Below are 24,422 nucleotides of genomic sequence, written 5' to 3'. Positions count from 1 at the left end.
CTTATTATCCATGAATTAATGCCCCAGTTTCCAAAACCTTTTTGAAAGATATTAAAATTCTTCAATCGGTGGAACAAAGCTACACAGTTTTGAGTTTAGTACAGAGCTACAGCTCAGAGTCTGGGGTACAGAGAATAAACACTGACGTACTTACAATAGCCTCCATTTCTGGGTTAAAATTCATTAAATCTCATTCAATTGGAATTTGCCTCGTGAAATGAAATTAAGATTAATAAGATAACTATAACATTGAAAAAAAACATTTTAAACAGAATCCAATATTACAATATGTACATTTTTGTCTGTCTCGCAGTCAGGGTATAGAGTAATGGATGGAGAAATCACATGCCAATAACAGCACTGCAGGCAAGCCCAGGGATCCAGTGGCGTCTTAGGTAATAAGTATATGGTTTCATTTGCAGATGGAGCGTGAATAAAACTGTCAGCTAGGCAGTCCTCTGCTCGCCTTTCGCCCCGTAGAGGCAGAGCCGTGCAGATGGTGATATTGCTGCTTTGGTGCGATGCTGCCTCTGTCCCGCAGACTCGTCAGAGCGGCCCGCTGCTGTCCTGCACGGTGCCTGTGTCGCTGCGTGTGAGAAGGGCAGGACTAGCTCCAGGGCCGCGTCCTTGTTCTCTGGGTAACAAACATACCTGAGAGCACCAAGGTTAATGGCCTACACAAGCGTGAGGTCCGGTAATGGATGTCTCTGAAGGCAGGTCCGGGCAGAAAGGAGAAGGGAAAGCCAAGGGAATAACAAGCCTTCCACAGTCATGGGTTTATTCTGTTTGGACATGGGCAGATGAAACCAGCACACCAGGGACCCTTCCACAGTCCTGGGTTTATTCTGTTTGGACATGGGCAGATAAAACCAGCACACCAGGGACTGGGATACGCGCCACACTGCGGGAGCAGGTGTGCGTTTCTTTGCTTCATATCTTGCTTTTGTTTGCTTTACGTCTCTTTTGTTGGTCTACAGGGAGAAGGTGGAAGCAGAGCTTCAGAGCTTTCTCAGCCAGAATGCAGTGGGCCTTGACTTCACCTCTCAGATGCAGGAATACGGTATACCTCTCTATCCCTAGAGTCTTGTATGTATTTGTACACTTCTGCCCAGCAGGCAGATTCCTATTATATGAAAGGGTCCATTTGGAATATGGGCATCCTATTTGGTTTGACCTACTGTGTCATAAATTGTTCATGGTACATACAGTCAAGAGAAAAGACGCAGACCAAGCCCTTTTCTGTCTTTCCCCACCTTCCCCTGGAAGTGCGTTTGATTGACCGGATGAATAACCAATCAGACACATTGTACATGAGCAGGGAGTGTTGTAGGCCAAATGTTTTCTGCACAACCCTTTCCAGACAGAGGTGTCTTGATGCGTGCCCTCAGCTGGGAATGCCTGTTTGGACTGCCACAGTGATGTGTCTCTGCACAGAGCTGTCCCTGGAGAAGGAGAGGGAGAGATTCCGAGTTGCCACGGTTACACCCATCTGGCATCTGAGGGAGGACCTGCAGTGCAGACTGTGTGAAATAGCCTTCCAACAGCGCCCCCCTCCCTCCCGACCTCCTGACTGGGACCGGGTACTGCAGGAGGTAAGAGTGTACCTTGCAATGATCTGACCCGGCTCGGTGTTCAGGCCAGGACAGGCACAGGGTATAGCTAGAGGCTCAACATTGCCTTCAAACTCAGAGATGGCACCAAGGTGTGACTTTTACCTTTGAATGATCCATGCACATTAAACACAACTGGAGTGAAAGCTGATTGCAGCTGACACGTCCTCCTCACATGACACATGTCACAGTGTAGAGTGCATAGCCTCTGTGAGGCCTGCCCAGCATCCAGAAGGCTGATCATATCTGTAGTTTAATTCTTCAGTCTATGTATAATGCAACCCAGTATGACGCACCACAGGCTCTTGACAGTGGAAAGAAATCAAATGGAACAGCTGTAATGTGGTTACAACTGAATTATGAACCACATTTTACATCAAAGCCAATTGCACCGCTTCCTCTTTTGAGGCGAACTGCAGTTGTGGTTCAGGTATGCAGCATTCAAAGGCAAGAGCCCAAATGAGTTTCCCCAAATGAAGCTGATGCGCATATGTGAGCACAACTTTAGAGAACCCCAGAGCAAGAGGCATTTAGCGAACCAAACACCAGGGGTTTTGAATTATTCATTTTATTCTTTAATATTCACAGAGATCTGGATTTTGTGACCACAGGTACTTTGTCTTTAATGGCATATGAGACTCCATGGGCCAATCCCTGGTCTTTCAGAGCTCTGTCCCTGTGTCGTTGAACTTGTTGAAAGAGTACTGGTGAATACCCAATGCGCGATAAGACCACTGTTTGATTAGTATTCGAATCACCGTGGAGACGCAGCGAACAGCCAATAACTTCAAACTCAATAATTCATTCACTAAAGAATGAGTGTCTGGGTAATTGACCTTTTCTGCCGTCCATGCTCAAGCCTGCTTATGAATATTCCAGCAGAACAGCCAGTAATGAAGGCTGTACGTGGGGGCTGGACCTTCTCAGACGGCACAGGAAGGAGCACAGATTAATGTCTTCTGGTGAAACTTTAAAACAATGTAAAGCCGCTTTTTTTTCATAAGTTTTCATAAGGCAAATGACAAATGACAGTGTGGCGCATGATCCGTTGTGACACTTGAATATTGTTCTTACTTCTGGGTAAATGTGAGACCACGATGACAGTTTGTCTTTTTTAATGTCCTGCATCAGGAACATAAATTCATTTAATATCATATTCCTCTGACTTATTCTGTCTGGGATCTCAGGAAATAGAACCTGAATTAATGTCTCCTACATTGCTTACGTATGCAGTGTCAACACTGACCAAAGTAACCAGCATATTACATTTCTATGGTACAGGGCAGTTTAGTTTAATTTACGTACTTGTGCCATTGTCATCTACGCAGTAATTTACCCCAAACTGCAATGCACAAATAGCCTAGTACTGTAAGAGTAATCATTCCCCTTCCCGTGAATGAACCACTAATACAGTTATGTTATTGTAAATGTCAATGAGCTGTTATTTGTTTATGAGTGCATTTTTGAGGGGTCATCATGGAGTAGCCATGGCACCATTTGTTAAAATGTCATTAGGTTTCATTTAAGTGGTGCACTTTAACAAAGTCGCTGTTCATTGGCTGGTGCTCTTTTCTCAGCTTCTGAGCGCTTTTTGCTCAGGATGGAGGGAATGGTGAGAAAAAGTGAAGGTGGGAGAAATATCCATGTGAAGGGGGTGTGTTGAGAGATGGACAGAAATGAGAGAGTCTAGCAGCAGCAGCTTGTCTCTCTCCCCCCTACCCTTTAGTTCTTAGTGCCTCAGCATTGTCTCTGCCTCACGCTTATGCGCTAATTACGCCCGTGGCTCTGAGGCTGAGACCTATGGCGTGATATTGGAGGGCTCCTTATTTGGGCCTCAGTGCGGTCTACCCAGCATGCTCTTTGTTCTTACCTTTAATATTTACCGCTACATGACATTTTCTGATAAATTCAACCATAGCCAAACTCAGAATGTAAATATTCAAAAAGTAACAATATGACAGCAACAGCCTGACACAATGTCATATTCAGTCGGTATGATTTTAACAAAATAAGGGGCTGATGAAGAGGGTATAGGAGTACAGACTCCAAGGGGAGGGGCCTCACCTTTGCATCGGCAGAGTTGTTGACCTAAAACTGATTTGGAAATCATACATGGAAATAAAAATAAGGAGGAGATGGGGTGGAAAAGAAGGAAGTAGTGAAGGGGTTTTTTTTATAAAAATGAGATTGGTTTACTGATTGTGTGGGGATTGTCTGAAAATTGTCCTCCCAAAACTTCATTTGGAACTTCAATATGTACCAAAAGAGTAACATTTAACAGTAAAAGCCTGTCATAACATTTTTCAAGTAATGTGTTAATCCAAGTGAAAGAGAAAAAACATTGCAGTTAGACTGAATAGAGGGTTTAATTGTGTAATGACTCACTGGTTCAGAGAAGAAGGCTCACATCAACAATTCAAGACAATGCCTTGTGCATTTACGTGTTACGAGGGGTTATTTGGAGACGGAAATTCCATGTGGAATGGAGGTATTTCATTCTGCTGTGAATTGCTGTGAAATCACGTGGCTCTGTAATTGCCCAATTCAACTGCTCCATGTCGCATGAAAAATTAAAAAGAGCTTTCCTATAAAAACCTACTAAAGAGCTGAGAGATTATGCTCAGCTTAGTCATCTTGGTAATGGCTATTACATTTTCAGTTGAAAAACTCTGATTTCTTTTGTTCTAACAGCAACAGCACATGCACATGTGTGTGCTTCTGTGCACTTTGTGTGTGCGTGTGTGTGCACGCGCGTGCATGCATGTACGTGTGTGTGTGTGTGTGTGTGTGCATGTGTGTGTGTGTGTGTGTACAGTACAAGGACATTAAAGATGCATGCATTATTTGCATATGAACATAAAAAATCTACAAAATCCCTGGGCCTGCCTACTATAAACATAACACACCACAGCTGCACCGTTAGCGCCGGCAGCATTTGGAATGAATGGAACCTGTCAGTGACGATATCCTTCAACGTAAATTCAAGATGCACAAACGATATTCAGTATTCATCTACGCCGCGGTTCGCCCACCCTTTCAGATAAGGCGGCTTGTGTGTGCTTTGCTTTCACATAAGATATTTTGTTCCCTTTTTAAGGTGCTGCTCTCCCCTGCCTGCAGGGATGGTGTATGAAATACAAGAGGAAGATTATTTGAGTTATGCACGAGTTACTGGGGTAAAATGAGAGATGCTGTTATTGCTTCAGGTTCTCTTTTATGTCTAGTGACAAAATAATTGCCACTGAGAAAAATCAATTGCATATCCATCTTGCTCACAAACAGCTATTTCTCCCGCTCTGAATGGCATGACAACACATTCATATGAAGGGAGAAGGATGGGAGTGTCAGCATAGACTGTGCAAATAATATGTGTTAGATGCTGTGAGAACTTTGTGAGGTTTGCAGTTGGGGTACCACCAAATCACTTTGTGTGGTCAAGTCAGTGTACCAATTACCATGAGGCACACTGCCAACCATTGTAAATATGTGATGTATGCAGAAATTTAGCATTTGAGAAATATGATTGAAACACAGATACAGTGCCATTATTTAGTGATGCGTAAAGGGACAACAGGAGGTTTTCTGACACTCTGACATTTACTGAACACCAAAAACACAGGCAAACATCCACAATCCTGATGGATGCATCCTTATAGAGCTACTAAAGGAAATGTAACTCTTAGCTGAGAGTGGCCTAAGCCACTGGGAACTGACAAGCAGCTGATTATCTGAAACGCATAAGTTAGCGACTGACCCATTATTGATTGTAGATTTTAAACATAACTGCTCATTTGAAATGACAACATGCAAGCTTAACAAAGAAATCTATAATCATGTTGTTGTCATTGCAGTGATCGCAGAAAATATAGCATTTTGTTAGCACTGAGATTTTTTTTGCATCTGCAGTGATGCTGTACCTTAGGCTACCCAGCAGACAGATACATTGTTGTAGGACACTTACTATGTGACCCATGACTTCAGTGTGGCAAGCTAAGTGTGCCATGTTTTCGGTAAAGCTGGAGAATTGCTTGTAATTTGAACCATATATTATTCATTTGACAGAGATTAATGGCTTTGGTAGCTGGATACCACTGAGTTTTATATGTGTGTGTGTGTGTGTGTGTGTGTGTGTACATATTGTGACTGAGTCTTTGTAGAGTCCCTCATGGCACGCACACATGCACACACCCACACACACACACATACACATACACATACACATACACACGCACACACACACACACACACACACTCTCCCTCTCTCTCAGCTAGTCATGTTCTGCATGGGGGGTTCTGAGCTTACTGTGATCAATCTGCCATCTCCACCTCCTTGTGAAGCTCTATGAAAAAGGAGTTTTTTTTCCCATTGTTCATGTTTGGTTTTTATTTTCTCTTTTTTCCTCAATATTTTTCTCCCTCGCATAACTCACAGTGGCAGTGTGCGGTTCCAGCCAAAGCTGGTCAGCATGGCTGGCACACCGTGTAGATGCATGCAAATTAATTTTCTGTGCTGCTGGCCTTTGGCCAAAAAACTTGTGAATTGAAATTGAAAACTTGATTTTTGGAAATCGCCACCCATGCATTTAAGCATTTTGTATGCACCTTGGATGCTTATAATATCCATACGCCTTCCAGGCCAGATAAAACAGGCACTCCGTTTTTGCTGTTTAGTGTACCTTACATTAAATGCTTGGTTTTATGGAGGGGACTGATGGATGTTCAAGCCTTTCTTTGTTTCTCCCTTTCTTAATGTGGTCTATTCCACCAGTTTCTCACTCAGGGGAATAGCTTGTGGCTGTTTTTAATCTCGCACTTGCATGAGCTTCAGCTCGTGCAGAGGTGTTTATAGTATAACCTGCATATGCTGTGTGAGTAAAACTGTGACCGTAAAGGACACTGGCTGGAACACACACCTCGGGTCACATATACATAATCCTTATTAGAGTGTTTGGGGTAAATGCTATCTGTCCTGATCTGACATTTATTGAACCTTCAGATTTTACAGGTAGGTTCATAATGTCACTCTCCTTTGACAGGTTAAATAAAGCATTCCAGGTCACATGAGATGGCAGACATATTGTGTACGGGATTGAAATAATGGGATCTTGTGCGTTTTTTGAAAGCTTATAATGCTTTATGTCAGGAGCTCTAGTTTTTTGTTATTATGCACTTTGAACATTCCTACTGTACATTCAGGTGAGCTCAGTGAAGGACCAGCAGGAAGCAGTTCAACAGACCCTACAATCAGAACGTCAGTCAGTGGAACAGGAGATCAATGCAATGGGACTGGAGGTAGGAGGATTGGTGGGATTGTTTAAAATTGTTTCTAGTTGAGGTTTGATGATGCAATGATCAATCAGTCTAAAATGTGCCTATTCCTTTATCTCTGTAGGAGTGTCTCTCTTCAGCGCAAGGGATTGTGGGAGACTTGGGGCAGGTTCCAGAAGAGGTCTTGAGAGCAGAGTGCCCCTATCCTGATCTGAAGGCCTCTCTGCTCCATGACTTCAACACACTCAGTGTGAAATATGGCTCCCGACTGCAGAGCATTAGAGACCGTCTGCAGGATGTAGGCAGGTAAGAGCTTTTATTTCACACTGTTGGAAATACTGTAGGATTCTGATCTTAACCAAAAAGCCATTTTTCTCACTGTGGGCAGAAGTGTTTAGTGGTTAGTTGACAGATCTTGAGACCTGAGACTGGAGCAAGAAGTCATAAATCTCAACGTATCACTGAGGGAACAGCACATTATCAAAAACACTCTACACACTGCAGCAAAAAATATAAAGCTCTTTTCACTCTACCACAAAAATCTAAAGCCCTACTCACACTGCAGAAAAAACCTAAAGCTCTGCTCCGGCTGCCACAAAAACCTAAAGCTCTGCTCCGGCTGCCACAAAAACCTAAAGCTCTGCTCAGGCTGCCACAAAAATCTAAAGTTCTGCAGCAAAAGCATCCTTTCTGCCAGCTTTGCCCCACTGCAAGAGCTGCTGTCGCACCAGTATGAAAGGGATCCACCCACAGCCTTGCCAGTATGTAACCGGCTTTCAGGAGCCACCTGTTATACTGTCTCTGAGGGTCCTGCCGTATTGCCTACTCCAACTTTGTTATTATTTCACTTTTCTTTACTCTTCAAAATGTCTCGAAGGACCAACATGGGCGCAGTTCGACGTGTCGATGCATGCCTTTGTCTCAAGATGTCCAATTTTTCCCCCTCTTACACTGGGCTACAAAAATGAAGAAAGCCAAACCATGCTATTATTCTAATAATGAGTCTAGGCAGATGTAAGTTTGCATTGCTTCCACACAGACGCTGAAATAAATGCACAAACATGTGGTTAAGCTCCTGTTTTATATTATACATCTAACCTGACCCCTGCAGAACACTTTTAAGTTTGACCCAGTGATGTTTTTTTTTGTACTGGACTGTGAAGAATAGAGCAGGAGAGCTCCTTAACCTTCCACAGTGTCCATGCTGCTCTCCCCCTGCAGCCTCAGAGAGGATTCAGGATTAGTAGCTTCCATTTGCCCTGGTACTGGAAAGGCCTCCGCACACAAAACCCAATGCCCCCTAACAAGCGAGGTCTACTGAATATTGAGGCATAATCACTATTCTGTTACAGTACAAGACATACTTGCCTGTTTTCTCCCAGAAATATCCTGTTTTAAAGAGTATTATGTTTTTTTCTGTAAAATTGTTATTTAAATTTCCCAACTGCCAGCTAGTTTGCATTAGCACATTTCCATGACAAAAGCATGACTGCATTTTCACAGGGAATTACCCACAGGAATGCACCCCACTCACGGAACATCCTAAACCTTATCTTTCTTTCACCTGGCAAAACTGCTAGTCATTTTCCCTCTCTCTTTCTCCCTTTAAAAGTGAAATTCACTAACCTAAATTCGAAAGTGTGTGCTTCGGCATAAGAACTTATGTTATGTTTTCAATGGTTCTTATTTCAACCCCATTTTTTTCATGGATCACCAGTTTGGCACAGAATACCCATGAGGACACACTGGCAAAATTCACCCTTGGATAATGCTATCTGCGGAGCTAAGAAAACATTGCAAATGTCACACTCTGAAATGGCGAAAACAAATAACCGCTGCTTCGGACTCCTTATCAGTTTCAGAGCCAATTAAAAGAGGCCCGGTTTAATGAAGCCGGGCGCAGTCCCCTGCCGAATGACGATGGAGTCAGGAAAACAGAGAGTCAGCACAAACCCCCGGATCAATCCCGCAGTGATTTCTCTCCCCAGTGGATTTAATGGGACACTTCAGCAGCAGACAGAAGCTGCTTGTATTTATGCACCGTAATGGAGATTCACTTCGATAATCCCTTCAGTTAGATGCTTAACAGAAGAGGGCAACAGCTCCAAATGTAAGATCTCAGATCGAGATATTACTCTTTACCTCCGGCGAACACAGCGCTGGGAAGAAGATGAGAATAACCGCTGTTGTGAGCAATTGCTGTGCAGTCTGTGGTTTTCTTTTGCCATTGAAATTTCTGATACAAAAACACTGTGTGTATATGAATATGATCGCCATTTTCCTTTGTGAATCCGCCGTTTCAGATGCTGTGGTTGGCCTGAAGAGGATCACATGGTGTTTCAGATGACTGTGAGCCAGTACCCAGGTGACCTGAATAACCATCGAGCCCTCTACATGGACATGTTGCAGGGACTTCTCCCTCACAGGACGAACCAGGAGCTGGTTAGTGATCCCCTCCTGGTCCATGTCTCTGTTCTGTCCCTGGTTAGTGTCTCTGCATTGTGCTTGGTCAGCTCTCACTCTCATATGGGTCAGTATCTCTCTTCTTTGATTAGTTAGTGCCTCTGCTCTATCAATGTTTGTCCTGTCCCTGACCTTTCAGTGTTAAATGCTCTTCTTGTTCAGGCTCTAGTCTCTTATTGGTCTCTGTGTCTGATCTCTCTTCTTGGTCAGTGGCTCTGCTCTCTCATTGGTCAGTATCTCTCACTGGTCAGTGTCCCTGCTGTCTCATAGTGGTCAGTGTCTCTCTCCACTCAGTGTCAGTTCTCTCATTGCCCTGTCTCCACTCTCTCTCTCTCTCTGTGGTGAGAATCCAGTGTTGTAGCTTCAGTGGAGCTTCAGAGCACTGAATGATGTGCTCGACAGGCCAAGAGATGTGCACTGTCACCCTCCGTGGACACAGATGCTCCCCCCTTCTCTATTTTTCTCTCTCTCTCTCTGTCTCAGAGCTGCCTCCTCCTACCTACCCCCACCCTACCCCCCCTCCCACGTATCCATGACAACCGCCGGAGTACAACTCACCCTCTCCAAGTCCAGTATTGCTGTCATTTCCACCTGGGTGCTGCACTTGATGGAACGCTCAGCCCTCGGTGTTCCAAAAACCTCCCCCCCCCACCCCCACCCCCCATTTCCACTGATTCTGTTTCAGTGTCCTTTCCTTTTCTATTTCCAGCAAAATGGCCATTACTAGAAATGAAGCCTGTGCTTCTCTAAGTACTGAGAAATGGCTATATTTCTATATTTCTGACTGCTCATCAATCTGTTTAATATGTGTTGCAGATGGGGACCACCAAGAGCCAAGGTCATCTCAGGATGTCCTCTGAAATGATGATGTACATAGTTTACATTATAGTTATTGTTTTAGATTAATATGCTTAGAACTTGAAACCACTTTTGAATCTTCTGGGAAAAGTCAGTTGAAAATGACCCTCGGGGAAAGTGTTTTGTTGGCCATGCCAAACATGCCAACTCAATGGCCCTTATAAAACGTATTAATCGATGCTTGGTGTTTTACAACTGTCTTAATTTCTCATAAAATCAGCTACTTACCTTTTCAGTAATAAAATCACAACGGGAGTCACTGTACTCTCTGCACTATGCGTGTGTGCAGCAATCACGTTACTGTCGCAATATTCATCACATTGTTCGAAAATGGACTGAAACACCATTGATCAGTAACTCCAGGTATAGATGGACTGGCTATACAGAGGTAAATAAACAGCGCTTGAACCATACTCAGTCATGTGACAGCAATATGAAGAACCTCATGAGCATAATGTACGGTGATCTCTGCATATTCCACCAGCTTCGTTAGAAGCCAGATGGATAGCGTCTGTTTTTGCTGCAATGCAGATGCATTGCAAGCAAATCCATCTTGTACACGTCTACTATGTGCGATATAATCTCCATGCACACATAACGCCATATGTGTGCGCTGTAAAACCCAACAGTGGTTATGCAAGCGGTCTGTTGGTAGGCCTGTGTAGGTGCCAGAATATCAACATCACCCAGTGCCCGGGTTAGCCATGCAGACTGGCTGTTCTCTTGCTGAAAATCGGACAGGTTCTGTTACGTAACCGAAAGAGGAAGCTTTTGTTATTACACTCTGCATAATGAGTTTATGAAATGGCTGTGAAATTTCATCTGCTTTTAATCACCCTTAAAGGGAAAGTAGAACCGTTCTGTGCTATTTTCTATTAGCTGCAGCTCAAGATGAAGAAATTGTTCCACAAAAAGCACCAGACACATCTTTTAATTATTTTTCTAAGACAGAAGAGAAACTAGAAGTGCATGGTGGCTAAGTTTATCACAAATGCTCATTTGAGAGCCCTTAGACCATGTCATTAAATGTTCTTTAATCACCCTAGCCACAAATTTGCCATGTCCTTAACTTTAAGTAACACATTTAAACTGCTTTGCCTTTTTTCCGGTCTTTCAGGACATATTTTCATTTATCTTTGCAGCCACTGAAACCAATTATTTAGAAAGCATAGAGAATATTGCAGACAGACTTAATAATGCTTTGGGCTGTAGTGATGGTATGCACTTAACCAGAGTATGCACATTACAGGAATATATAATGTCAATGGGAAAAAGATGGGAACAGCTGTGTACCATAAAATAAAGAGTATGCAATTATCTATACCATGATGCTCATAGTGACTTTTAATCATTATACCTTCAGTTCTGTTCTGGGATCAGCCTTATGAACCACAGGCAGAGCTTCCACTGTAGCTCGTAACATGGTTTTCAATTAAAACAATAATGGAAACACTTTGTTTCAGAGACACAATGTGCTGTTGACACACAATGACCATGTAGTTGTTATCATGCAGGATTTGTAGTTTGCCTCTTAGTGGGGGGATGAACACTGCCCCCTGGTGGACATATTTGTGGTGTCCGTTCCTATAGGCACATGTCTGTGTCCAGTAGTTAACCGGGATGTGTAATCTGATGTTTCAGTGGGATCTGTCACGCAACTAGTTCTTGGTTAACTCATGTATGGTAAATTATTCCACACTTTACACACCCATCATGCTTACACGTGCACAAACACATAGACACACACACACACACACACACACACACACACACACACACACACACAGATATATGCACCAACACATTCACAAACACACACACACTAACTCATACATACACACACACTTGCACACACACACACACACACACACACTTCTGCACAAGCATGCAGAAGATGATGATGGATCTCTTTCAGCTTTTTGAAGTTGTGCATCAGCGCGCTGACTGGCCCCGTCAGCCCCCGACAGCCCCCGACACGTGTGTTACATCGACCGCACTGTCAGCTTCTCTCAATTTCAATAAGCGCAGTGAGCCGTGTAACGCCTGCGCACCGTCAGTTAGACGCCGTGAGTCCGCGGGCTTATAGGAATCCTCTCCGTTCCGCCGAAGCGTTCACGTGTGGCTGCCGCTGAGCAATCGATGGCAGAGTGACGAATAGCAGCTGGGTTACGCTGCTCACGGGCCGTACGGCAGGAAGTGCCGGAAACTCTCTCAGGACGCCGGCCCACCTGTGTAGCGCTGCTGACTCATTATGAAACATGTGGGTTACCGGCTCACTGTGAGGAGCGTTGACGTGGGTTGAGTGGTCTCAACTAGAACACGTGGATGGTTTACCAGTATTGATTGAACCGTAGTCTGGTCTGGAGAATATGGATGTTTACTAGTATGGTTTGAACCACACTGTTTGGAATGCATGGTAAACTCAGATTGTCTGAGTGTGTTAACGCTCCGGTTTGGTTTGTGCGGAGGGGCTAATAGTCTGGTGTGAGGGACGTACCAGTGGTGTGCCAGCGGTCCGGTATGAGCTGAGAGGATGTGTTCTGGACATGTTCTGTTGCAGAAGGAGCACGAGCGGGCATGGGACTGGCACCGCTTCACTCTGGCCCAGCAGCAGGCAGTGATCCAGAGCTGGCGCCGAGACCGGGCCAGTCTGCTGGCGAAGGTTCTGTCGGTTCTGCAGGAGGCCCGGGCAGCCCACCAGGAGGAGCTGATGGCACGGAGCGAGAGGAGGCACCAGCAGGAGATCTCCGCCCAGCTGAAAGAGAAGGTACAGTGCCCTGTTACGGCTCGCTGCTGAGGGACACGCTTAAAACACCTCCACAGGGGCATTCTGGGAAAATAAAACCAAGGGAAAGTGCTTGGTTGGCTCAGTCATTTAATGATAGTAGGCGGCAGTGTGGTATAGTGCTAAGGGACAGGGCTTGTAACTGAAAAGTTGAAGATTAGATTCCCTGCTGGGGCACTGCTGCTGTACCTTTGGGCAAGATACCTAACCCAGAATTGCCTCAGTAAAATATCCGGCTGTATAAATGGGTAACATGTAAAATTTGTAATATAAGTAAGTCGCTCTGAATAAAAGCATCTGCTAAATGACAATAATGTAATGGGTACCCTAAAATCATAATTATTGTAAGTTGCTGTGGGTAAGAGTGTCTGCTAAATGATTGTAATGTAATGATAATGACACTAATGAAAATAACAGGTTTCCTCATGTCTTTAGTGTTTGTTAGCCAAGGTAGTCTGTTAAAAAATGATAGGGTACCTTGCACCTACATTTCGTAGGTCCCTAGCTAGAAGTTGCTAGCAATTTTGAGGGCACCAATCACCACAAGGAGTTCTCTGCCACATCATTAGACTTACAGATGTTGCTACTTTGATTGTGTAAATTTCTTATAAGTCTGTGCAGTACATGTAATTTCCATGGCTTGAGCTCCAACAGATTAGATTTTACTGTCAGTTGAGCATCCCAGAGACTTCTGATGCTCACCTGTAGTGGAAGCATCAGGGCTGTGCTCCATTATGTCATCAAGGTGAATGGTCATCCCAGGGATACCAGCAAGAACAGATGCCCTGATTTTCTTTGGGAGCAGCTGGGTGCTGCTTTGAGCCTGAAGGGCATTCGCAAATGCACCAGAATGCCTGACAAAGTCTGTGTGGTTGCTGTCTGACAGAAGGGGTACCTGCAGGTAACCTTGACGGAAGTCTAGCTTTGTCAAGAGCATAGACCTTCAGAAGTGAAGAGTTGTAGAAGCAGAGTTATCTGTGAATAATGGAGGCCTTATGCTCAGCCCAAAGATTCAGGGCGATCTGCAGACCATCCAAGCTGAATTCTGATCTCTTACCCTCTAAGGCTTATTTTGGACCTTGTAAAATATCAATAGATGCACTTCTGTTATTTATATTCTAAAGATATCATTCATGTCATTAGATGGATTTGATAATCCCTCTGAAATACCTGTTTTACCTTGTTAAACATTGAAAATATGCAAGGTGCAGTTTTTAAGCGTTTTATGACATAATATGAGTATAATTTTAAACTCCCACAAATGGCATTTTACAGGCCATTTAGTTTTTTTGGATTTACCCTTCTTTCCCTAGGTGTCACCTGGTGCCATCATCTGCAATTATGACTCCTGCTGTGAGACAGAGCTCTTGTGGCTCCGATTGATTTTGCAGAGCCACACATTAACTCAATGAACTGGAGTGTCTGAGATGATCATTAATAAAGGTGTTATGATATCCATTACATAAAAGCACATCAGGTTTTGGAGGGAGATCACCTTTATCCGCTGAAGGTGGGCTTAACTTTGTGAAGATTGCTTTTGGCTGTGAGGCTTTATTCGCAGAAATTTCCAACCAAAGTAATGAGAGCCCTCCTTGTTTATTGCTAACAATGCATATACTGTTAATGTTTGCCAAAGGCTCAGTTGCTAATGAAAAATCCTGCCGAGAACAAACTCGAAACCACCACCGTGATCTAAAAACAACTGCAGACATCATGTAGCCTAATAAGCAATACAACACCTGTCACTGTGTTAACAAGAACAGCAGCAAAGACCAGGACAGAAAAGCTGAAATTAGCATTGTACTCAAATTACAAACCGGCTCTTTAACTCCAGCTATACAGCCCACACATCCATTGTACAGGACATCATCCTATTTACCCATGCAACTCCCAACTGTTACTACAGAGAATCCCATACAATATCAGGAATAAAGCTTCTGCCATGAAAGCAACGTCACTGTCAGTTTTACAGCTACAGACAGAGCACTCACTGTGTGAGAGACCTTCTGCTACCACAGGGCTGTGCGTACGGGCGTCACGTATAATCATTCATCGACTCAGTAGTGTATCATGAAGTAGAGGTTATTACTATTAAATAAGTCCATTATGGACCCTCGATGAGCAGAGTAATAGCGGAGAGTGGAACAACAGCAGACATCGGAACACCTCGCTGGAGCAGTGGCTTCTGGGAAGTGAAAGTAGCTGATAGGAAGAGGCAGCTGCTGCTTCGTCTCCCTGGCACTGCCAGATGCACATTTCAGGCCTGCTGTCATTTTTTTTTTTTTTCAAAACGCCGCACGTTATAAACGGGAAGCGCTCTGCATATCCCGGGAAAACAGACGCGCCGTGACGAATGGTGACAGTCCGGTACCAACAAATGGCTCATTTGTCTTCTTCTTCACAAGGATGCCTTTTGGCCCGGCGTTTCATAAATAAGCTGGAAACAGACTCACTCAAACACTGCGTTATGATAATGTTTTCACTAACTATGGGAGAGAACGTACTTGGACCAACAGTGTGAGCCCTTTGGTCCCAGGGAGTTGCTTTTCTTTACAGTCTTTCTAGAGTTCACTCTTAGATACTGCATCAAACAGCATTTTCCTAGCAGTGGAGGACATGGACACTCACACATACACATACAGATTTACACACACAAATGCAGAGAGATGGTTGTGTTGATCATTCCGCTCATAGTTCCTCAGTTTCTCTTCACTAGCCGCGGAGAGGAGCTATCTTATCTGGGCCAGGGTGGAGCTTGATGGATAGCGCAATTATGTGAGCTGGTTATAGCAGGCTTTCAAGAAACGGCTCTCTCTTCAGCTGTGATTCTTCACCTTAGTTATGTAACTCACAGTGGAAAGACTGTCAATTTGAGAAATAGCAGAGATGAAATAGGTATTGATCAAAACATACTTTTTTTCTATCGGTGTTGACTGTCTTGCTTTAACTTTTTGCATGAGAATAAATATGTGAGTGTGTTGTTATTTTTACCATTTAAGAAGAGTTCATTGCTGAATGTTTTTGGATGTTTAATTCCTCCTGCTCTTTCACACATACATATTTCTGAAGGACATGCACTGTCTCTTCCCCATTGAATGTTTACATTAATGAATAATGGATTTTCCTTTTGACAGTGGAAATTCTGAATGGGGCCAATCCCAGAGCTGTCCACAGCTAATCCCAGAGCTGTCCACTTCTGTTCCATACCAATACCTTGTAGACACAATGATATATACTCTCCTTTTTTGCGTAAAAAAAATGTATTTAGCAGTAGTGGCAATGTAGGGTAGGGGTTAGGGAAGTCGTGTTACAGTCTGAATATTGTAAGACTGAATGCCATATAGAACACTTGAAATCTTGAGTAAGACACTATCTTCTTTAAAATGTCCAGGTCTATGAATAGATAGCATGCAAAATAAAGCATTTAAGTCACCCTGAATGATGATAAAATTAATGCTACTACTACTACTACTAGTACTACTAGTACTACTACTAATAATAATAATCCAAACTGAATAAGATACTGTGGTGCATTTTTATAGCTGGAGGCTGCTTATTTTCCCTGTATAAATGAACAGATTGGCAGCTTGGCCCATCTGACACTCTAATAAGAAACATCATTCTGGCCCCGTGGATTTTTTCATGGATCACAGACTACTGTCAACACTCTTAATTGGTCTCATTGTCATGTGATTACTTAGGTCATTTGTTTTCCATGTATCTCAGTACATCTCACGTACTAACAAGCTAATTCAGATGCTGAGAATTAAGATGTATTACAGTGTCCTTCATTTATGAGAATTATTATCTGAACACTGTTTAAATATTCTGCATATAACAATCCTGCAATCCTCCACTCATAAGAACCATTTCAGGCTCGCTCACGTGTAATACAATTCTCAATCAAGTGCAACGGCACAGAATAAGCAAAAAAGCAGTTTAGAATTTCGGGGTTCTGAATCTCATATCTCCTAAATTAGCATATGAAATCACAGAGTGTAAAATATTTTGAGGAAAAAAAGAGTCAAACTTCAGAGAAAAATCAAATAAGAAACAAAGCAAATGGATAGATGTGAGTCTTATAAGAAGAATGCACTTGGTGCACTGTGTCTAAGAAAGACTGTTTCCTCTAGCCTACACACAGCTCAGGGGTCACTCTCCTCCAATGTCATGGTAATTACAGTTGCAATTAAAATGTGTGTGAGGCCAGCATTTCACAGTCCAGCGCTGCTAACCTTAACAGAGCACATTCTGTAACGCGTCTGTAAAACCTGTTGCAATTTCCAGTGGCACCTCATTAACTGAGAGAAAAGTAATCTCACGACTAACTTTCTGTGAAATAACAAGATGCTTCCCCTTGCCAGAAAGGCAGGGAAAACGTCTCATACCAGTGGCTTCAGCCGGTAATTTTAATGAGTTTATGTAAAAGCAGAATGTGGGCTGTAGGGCAGGTGAAGATGAATTCCTCAGGTGGATTTCTGTCATTAAAACTGTTTCAAAACTAGTCTTTTCTAGATAACAGGTTTGGACAGCTTAGGAACATTTGAGTTGTAGAAAGCAAACTAAATATTATACTGAGTCTGTGTTCATGACCAGATACGTCTTCTTGTAGATATAGGGGCTCGTTCTGTCTGTTTCCTTTGGATCTTTCTGTTGACTTTTTGGTCACACTTTCTGTTCTCTCCAGTCTGTTCCACTACAGGCCTCCATTTCCAGACATTTGTTTCATATTTTTTTCCTGAGACATTACTTTGTATTAGAATATTTGCTAGGCAAATGTAATATAATGTTCAGTTCAATTGGCAGAGCAGAGAGAGCTTTAAAATGTTAGAGTGTCCATTCAAATGTGATTTCCCTGTGACTGGGAAGAGGTGTCTGCCCTGTTATACTCTCCCTGTCTTTGTTGAGCCAAAGCTAATTTGTCTTTGGCTACCTGTGGAGCCAAAGACAAATTTCCACATTTGTGGACAATAAAGTCATATTATTGTGTTACTGGAATTCTGAATCTCATTCCAATGCTCTGTTAGTGCTATATTTGTCTTTTGTATATCTTCTTCTCTTTCAGTGTTATTTTCCATTATCAAAGCATCTCAAGTACAATGCCTGTGAAGTACTACATAAATTAAGTTTATTAGTATTAGTATTAGTATTAATATTGGTGTTAGTATTAGTTTTAATATTAGTCAGTGTCAGTTCATTAGTGTTAGTTTTAATATTTAGTGTTAGTGTGTTAAAATGCGGATGGGTGACCGCCTGACGGGCAGCAGCTGGTGGTGACGCCCCCCCTCTCTGCCCCCCCTCTCTGCCCTCAGCTGCAGCAGTGGCATGCCCAGCAGGAGAAGGTGGCCAGGTTGGAGGAAGCCATGGCAACCAGGAGACGGGAGGAAGAGGAGGAGAGGCTGAGGAGGAAGCAGGAGAGGGACGAGGCCCAGAGGACACTGCAGAAAGAGAGAGTAATTTCCCCTCAGCTCTGTCACAGCACCCTGTCGACACAGATGTAGAGTCACCAGATCAGGCACAATATTCTGTCAGACTGGCATTTAACATTGTGTCCAATATGGTGTGGATGCATACACGAGTCGCACCAAATAGCAGCAAACATTTCATGTTTACCCTTTCCTGATGCCACTTAAATGCCAGAAAATTGGTGGTTAGGTAGTCCCCCTTTCACAATGCACCAAGCAAAGCCACCTCATACCCTGCCACACGGTGAAACCCCTGATGGACACCCTGTTAGAACTCTGTGAACATTGAATACGAGTGTGGCAGTTAGATGGGTAAAAGGCAGTTTATGGTGTGGTGTGAATGAGGTTATAGAGAAGGAGATGCTGTGGGCACTGTGGTTAAATCAAAACAGCATCTGTCACAGATATAGAATATCATCACATATGAATAATATGGCCACCGCAGTGTATTATATTCCATCTCTGCTGAAAAGTAAATTCGCGATCTAGTGATTGTAAACCTATGGTTAACACCATCGATCAAGTCTGTGGGGGTGGTGCCAGCCAAAGTCCAGTCCATTTTTATTTCTCATGTTTCAAAACATTTTGTGACTTTGTAGAGTCTTCCTGCAATTAAAAGCTATTCCCATTCCTGTCTCTGAAAATGATTTATAGAGCAGACATCAGTGAAATGCAAAATTATTAGTAACAAAAAAGAACTGAAGTATCGTATGACCCTGTGGGCATGATGGCTGAGACCATAATCAGGTGTAAAGAGAGGAATATAGCAGCTCAAAAATGTGTATAAGGAGAGGAGAGATACACTCATGCGTTTCTGGATTAATTAACTTGATTAATGGTTAATTTCGCTGGGTAAAGAGGGAGGGGGTGTTAATGCCTTGCCCCTCCCGTGTTTGTATTGAATGCGGTGATTTTGGACCCCCCTGCCCCTCGCGGTGTCCTCACAGATGGCGCAGGACAGGTTTGCTTTCCGGGGCTCTTTAATTAAGTTCCTCCTGGGGGCTGCGGCGGGCAGCTTTGGAAAAGGCAGGTGAGAGCAGATTAATGGCGGTGTTTGGGCTGAAATGGATTATATATAATAATAATCATGTTGACAGTGAAACATGATCTCATTTCCAAGCAGATCCATTTTCCCCGCTCCATCTGATCCGCCGCTGTCACAATCAATAGGACGGCGTTGCGCTAAAGTTGAGCCCGGTTCTGTCTCACACCAAGCGCCGCACTGAACACTTTTTATACTAATGCAATAAAGATGTGTCTGCTTGCCTTGCTATTAACACGCAGCGCTCAGCGTCTGATGTATCACTTACATTCAACAAATACCAGTGGGATTAATTGATGATTTAATTGGTTAAATGCTACCCACTCGCCACCCTGGAGATATGTGATGTCATTTCCATATTGAGCTACAGTTCTTAGCGTGCAAATACCTCTCTCAGAATCACATAAGTCCCGCTAGCAAGCAGCTCATCGAAGGCAGATTGCTTGTTTTGTTGAACAATAGAAATGCACCCCCCCCCCATAAAACAGAGGAATCACAGCAAAATCATACTTTTCAGAATTGTAACAGCAGTGGGTGAGTTTTGGGGAATTGAATGTAGAGAGGAAAGCAGACTCCTCACTGCTCCAGGGTGTATTTGCAAAGCCACCTCTCCAGGAAAGGGCCATCAGTCAAGCGCTTCCGATGTGCTTGGGAATCGCGCACGTCCCAGCGCCTGCAATCAGGGTGCAGGCAGATGCACATTTTAATACTGAGACCCCATGGGAAAGGCCTGTAATCCGCTGCACCCCGCAGTGCCTTATGCGGTGACACGTCTTCTTACAGGTGAAGCAGTTCCACTCGGAGAAACGGAGGAAGAGGGAGGAGCTGGAGAGGAGGGATCAGCAGCGAATGGAAGAACTGGGGACACTCATGGCTGAGCAAGCAAGACGAGAGAAAGAGAGGTGAGTCTACGCTTCTGAGAAGCGGTTAGTCTCATAGCCTTACGCCCCTGCAAGAACAACCTACAACCTGTGGCTTATGTACGTTTCTCTAGTGGTGCACGTCAAACTGCCTATTCCCGGGCTGGGTGGGGAAAGGGTGTGAGATGTTGAAACTGAATCGGAAGGCTGGCTGAAACGACAGACAGGAGCCCAGTCACCTGCAGTGATGGAAAACGAGCTGGCACTCAGTGGAAGCAGATATGTTTGGGTTTTTCTGATTCACATATCAAAGCACACCACATTTCACGTTAAAAACCAGAGGGGACTGGGGACGATAAGACTTCAGTTCTGAGTGAATGCACCCAGACACAGAACGCACGCACTGAGTTCCTGAAATAGGTAAAGCCACCCCCTGCATCAGCAGCACAGTGTCACTGTGCGGAGGGGTAGGTTTGTCTGGACTGTGGGTGGAGATTTGGAAAGGACAGCCTGATCTGTTCTCCCCCCACCATCTCCACAGGGTGCAATTTCGGGAGATGCTCCTACAGCAGCACAGGGAGGAGAGGGAGGCACGAGCGCTCCTCAGACTGAAGGAGGAGAAGGAGAGGGTGGGTCGGCTGGAGGCTCTCAGGAACCAGGTACTGCATTTCAACAGTGCTAATCCCCCAGAGGACAGAGACAAGTCACTCTGACTGAACAGATCAGGTCTACCACTGTAATCTTCATTTCAACCTTCAATAATGTCCGCGATAGAAATTGTTGTTGTAGTCATAGTAACAGTTGTAATAATAGTAATTGCAGTAATAGTCTCTGACATTGTTAACTTCATCATTATGCTGTAGATCATCAGCATCACAATCAGATTCTTCTAAAGCTGTCTACTTGCACAGAGAATTTGTAGTGTTACTGCCACCTGGTGGTGGAGAATAGGCATGCCACTGTGTGGCTGGCCCTTCAAGTCTCACGGCTGACACGGTCTTTCTCACCTCTCTCAGGTGGCAGTGGAAGCAGAGGCAGACCCAGGGAGGATGATGGGAGAGACGAAGGCCTGGAGGAGCCGACAGCAGACTGGAGAAGAGTTCGTTCTTCAAAAGCCTCTGCACCATCTCTACACATTCACAGACAGACAGGTGAGACAGATTCCACAGTCAGACTGTTTGGTGACGTTCCTCTATTGCTTGTGCAGCAGCCTAGATTGGAATATAATCAATCGGTTCACTTTCTGCTTATTTTGTTGTAAATAGGTCAAGGTAAGTTATTAGTTATCTCAATCTCCAGGAGACTATGGTAAAAATGTAACTACATTTGTTTAGGGTGTAACCTTCCTAACTCACCAGGGGACTTTTTCACTGGGATTAAAAAAAAAAAAATCTTTTTTCAAGCATTTTTCAATGTTTATTTTCAAACACGTGCTTCTCCCTTTGCGGCAAAATGAACCAAATAATCTCTTGATTTAGGTCAGTCATTAACTTTATCGCATAGGAGTCCATCTGAGAAGTGCTGAATTGCTGTTAAGTCTGTGTTTCACACAATATAGCTGCTGCTGCATCAGGTCCCCGGGCTGCAGCCAGAGGAGCTGATTGCATTTACATCATCAGCACACTTTGCATGCATGCGTGTGTATGTGTGTGTGTGTGTGTGTGTGTGTGTGTGTGTGTGTGTGTGTGGTGGCGGGGGGGGGGGGGGGTCCTAAATGTTTTCTTTTTAGTTTAATTAAAAGAATCAAATGCTCTTGGATATATTTTGCTAAAGGTTGGGACTACTACCTGCCTAACTCACCTGTAATGATAACAGAATTTTTTCAGCAGAAAGACAATGTATATTAGTTACAGCATTTTCTGGTTGGCATATCTTGTTAGTTACTGAATCAGAAGGATTGGAGGGACTTGTGCCACATTAAGGATGGACAGCTAGGATGGACTGCTATTCTCAGCACATTAGCAATATTGTTGCTGTCAAGTTCAGTTAAGGTTTCCCTAAAAATGATGGCACTTCCATCTTTATTTTGGTTCCGATAACCACTAATCTAATCTTGTCTAGCACTTGTCTAGCACTGTGTTGCAAAACTAAAAGGAAAACAGGATGGTGATGAACAGAATAGAGGGGGAATGACACAGCTGGTTTATCTAATAGAAGGACTGACTCTCTATAAACATGATGCTTTGTGATTTACGGCAAGTTTCAGCTTGGTGTCCCTGACTAGTTTTTTCTGGTTGGTCTTTTATGTTTCTCAACTAAAATGCACATTTCCTCTGCTCTCAGATTGTCAGTCTACTGACCTGTTAAATCTTAAACCGCAATGTCTACTGATATAAAGCGCAACGAAGACTCATTTACTCGTCTGTTGTCCAGATCGTGTCGGATCCGAGAGTCCGGATCGAGCAGGCTCTCCGGGAAGCGGGTCTCCATGACACACTGTACGCACAGGCGGTTCTGTCCGGCGTCCGTCCCCCGAGACAGCCCAGGCGTGACACAGAGTCCACCGTCTTCAAGTCTTAACAGGGACAAGAGCACCCTTCTGACTGCTCCTGTTACCTGCATCTTTGCTTATGCGCCTATGTACCTTTGCTTTGAGTCAGTCTTCATTAGAGCATCTGCCAAATGAATAATGTACATTTGAATGTCAGTAAAGCAAAAAACAAACACATCATGACTTTTAATATCAGTGTTACAAATCTAGTTATGAAAACCTTCTGAATTGTTGCAATTTATTACATTTCTAAATAAAGGAAGTCAGGTTTTTTTCCTATATTTACTTTTATTTTCATTTTAAAAAAGATTAGCACTGTGGAGGTAGTTGTTTAAATGTAAAAAGGCAGAAAACCTTGCTGTTGACATTTGGAGACATTACTTTGCTACAAAATGAAAGTGTATTTTCAGAGAACAAAATCTAACATGCAATAGCAGAGTTTTGCCCAGGTCTGTGTATTCAGGTTAAAGGCTTTTTCTGGTCCAGCTGGTCTAGCTGTACATTTTATTAAAGTGATAATCCCAGCTACCCACCACACCAGTAAAACACACACTCCTTTCTCTAGAGCTCTATCTCTTGCTTGTACAAGTGAGAAGAGAATGGAGGAAAATGAATGGGAAATAAGTCCTCAAAGTCATAACAGAAATATCCCATAAAAAACAAATCCAGGAAAAGAAGGAAATTAAAATTAATACAACACCACCCATCCCTCAATGAAAGATAAGTCTCAATACAAATAAGAGTCCAGGAATATACCCCAGCGTGACACAATTTATATAATCACAGTAAATCAATAAATCAGACATAAGACAGAAACAAATGCTTGATCTCAGCATGTATTGCACATCTTTTCTCAGCGTGGGTAAGCCTTTAGGGCCTAGTAATCCTTCACGCTTATGCAGTAAATGTAAGTTTGGTTTTTTTCATCAATGGGAAAAAGTAAAGTGTAATTCACCATGTATAACCTTACATAATAAAATTAAATATTAATATTAAATAATATCAATATTAAATAATAATATATAGGTCTTAGAGCTACAGGATGATTGCCAACTGTCTATACCACTACACAAGCAAGAGTGTTAATGCCCCGCTCTGAGGCTACCCATGGCACCAGCAGAGTCCCTGCAGGTCTGAAGTTCTGTCATCTTTTATCAGACTTCTCACATCCTCTGGCTTATAAGAGATTTATTCAAGACTTCAAATATAGTTATTATTGCTCCATTTCAAAATTCCACTGTGGCAGTTTCCAGCCTTGACACATTTAGGAGCAATCCTCTTCAGAAGAGACTCAGAGGACCACAAAGGGCATAATACACACTTCTCGAAGGATTTTGTCATAACATGTTTTTTTTTTTTTTAATCTGACTGCGATGTTGTAAAAACCCTGTGAAAATCTTACCAATGCAATTCATAAAGAAAGAAAATCTAACCAGTTTACTTTTACATAATCTCATATATATTCCATAAACAATAATTATGTGGTTCACACAGTCAGTCATTGAGAAACTGCTAAAATTGACCCACATGTGTTTACACAGATGTTAAATGTGCATCTCAAATCCAGGTGGGAGTTCCTA

At 43.2% G+C, this 24,422-nt stretch overlaps 1 protein-coding gene across 1 annotated transcript in view; it reads left to right on the top strand.

Annotated features, from left to right (window-relative positions):
- Positions 1 to 22,871, top strand: part of LOC118788753 (coiled-coil domain-containing protein 148-like) — a 29,402-nt gene extending 6,531 nt beyond the window's left edge. The window contains exons 4-14 of the mRNA XM_036544787.1: positions 978 to 1,060; positions 1,435 to 1,592; positions 6,807 to 6,902; positions 7,003 to 7,184; positions 9,182 to 9,320; positions 12,760 to 12,966; positions 18,297 to 18,437; positions 20,275 to 20,393; positions 20,893 to 21,010; positions 21,368 to 21,502; positions 22,725 to 22,871. Coding sequence (XP_036400680.1) covers positions 978 to 1,060; positions 1,435 to 1,592; positions 6,807 to 6,902; positions 7,003 to 7,184; positions 9,182 to 9,320; positions 12,760 to 12,966; positions 18,297 to 18,437; positions 20,275 to 20,393; positions 20,893 to 21,010; positions 21,368 to 21,502; positions 22,725 to 22,871 — 1,525 coding nt within the window. The remainder of the gene's footprint in view (positions 1 to 977; positions 1,061 to 1,434; positions 1,593 to 6,806; positions 6,903 to 7,002; positions 7,185 to 9,181; positions 9,321 to 12,759; positions 12,967 to 18,296; positions 18,438 to 20,274; positions 20,394 to 20,892; positions 21,011 to 21,367; positions 21,503 to 22,724) is intronic.
- Positions 22,872 to 24,422: the final 1,551 nt, after the last annotated feature.

Source organism: Megalops cyprinoides, chromosome 14 (assembly GCF_013368585.1).
Source record: "Megalops cyprinoides isolate fMegCyp1 chromosome 14, fMegCyp1.pri, whole genome shotgun sequence".
Lineage (NCBI taxonomy): Eukaryota > Metazoa > Chordata > Actinopteri > Elopiformes > Megalopidae > Megalops > Megalops cyprinoides.
Note: the sequence above shows the minus strand (reverse complement) of the source record. Positions and strands in the feature narration are given on the sequence as shown.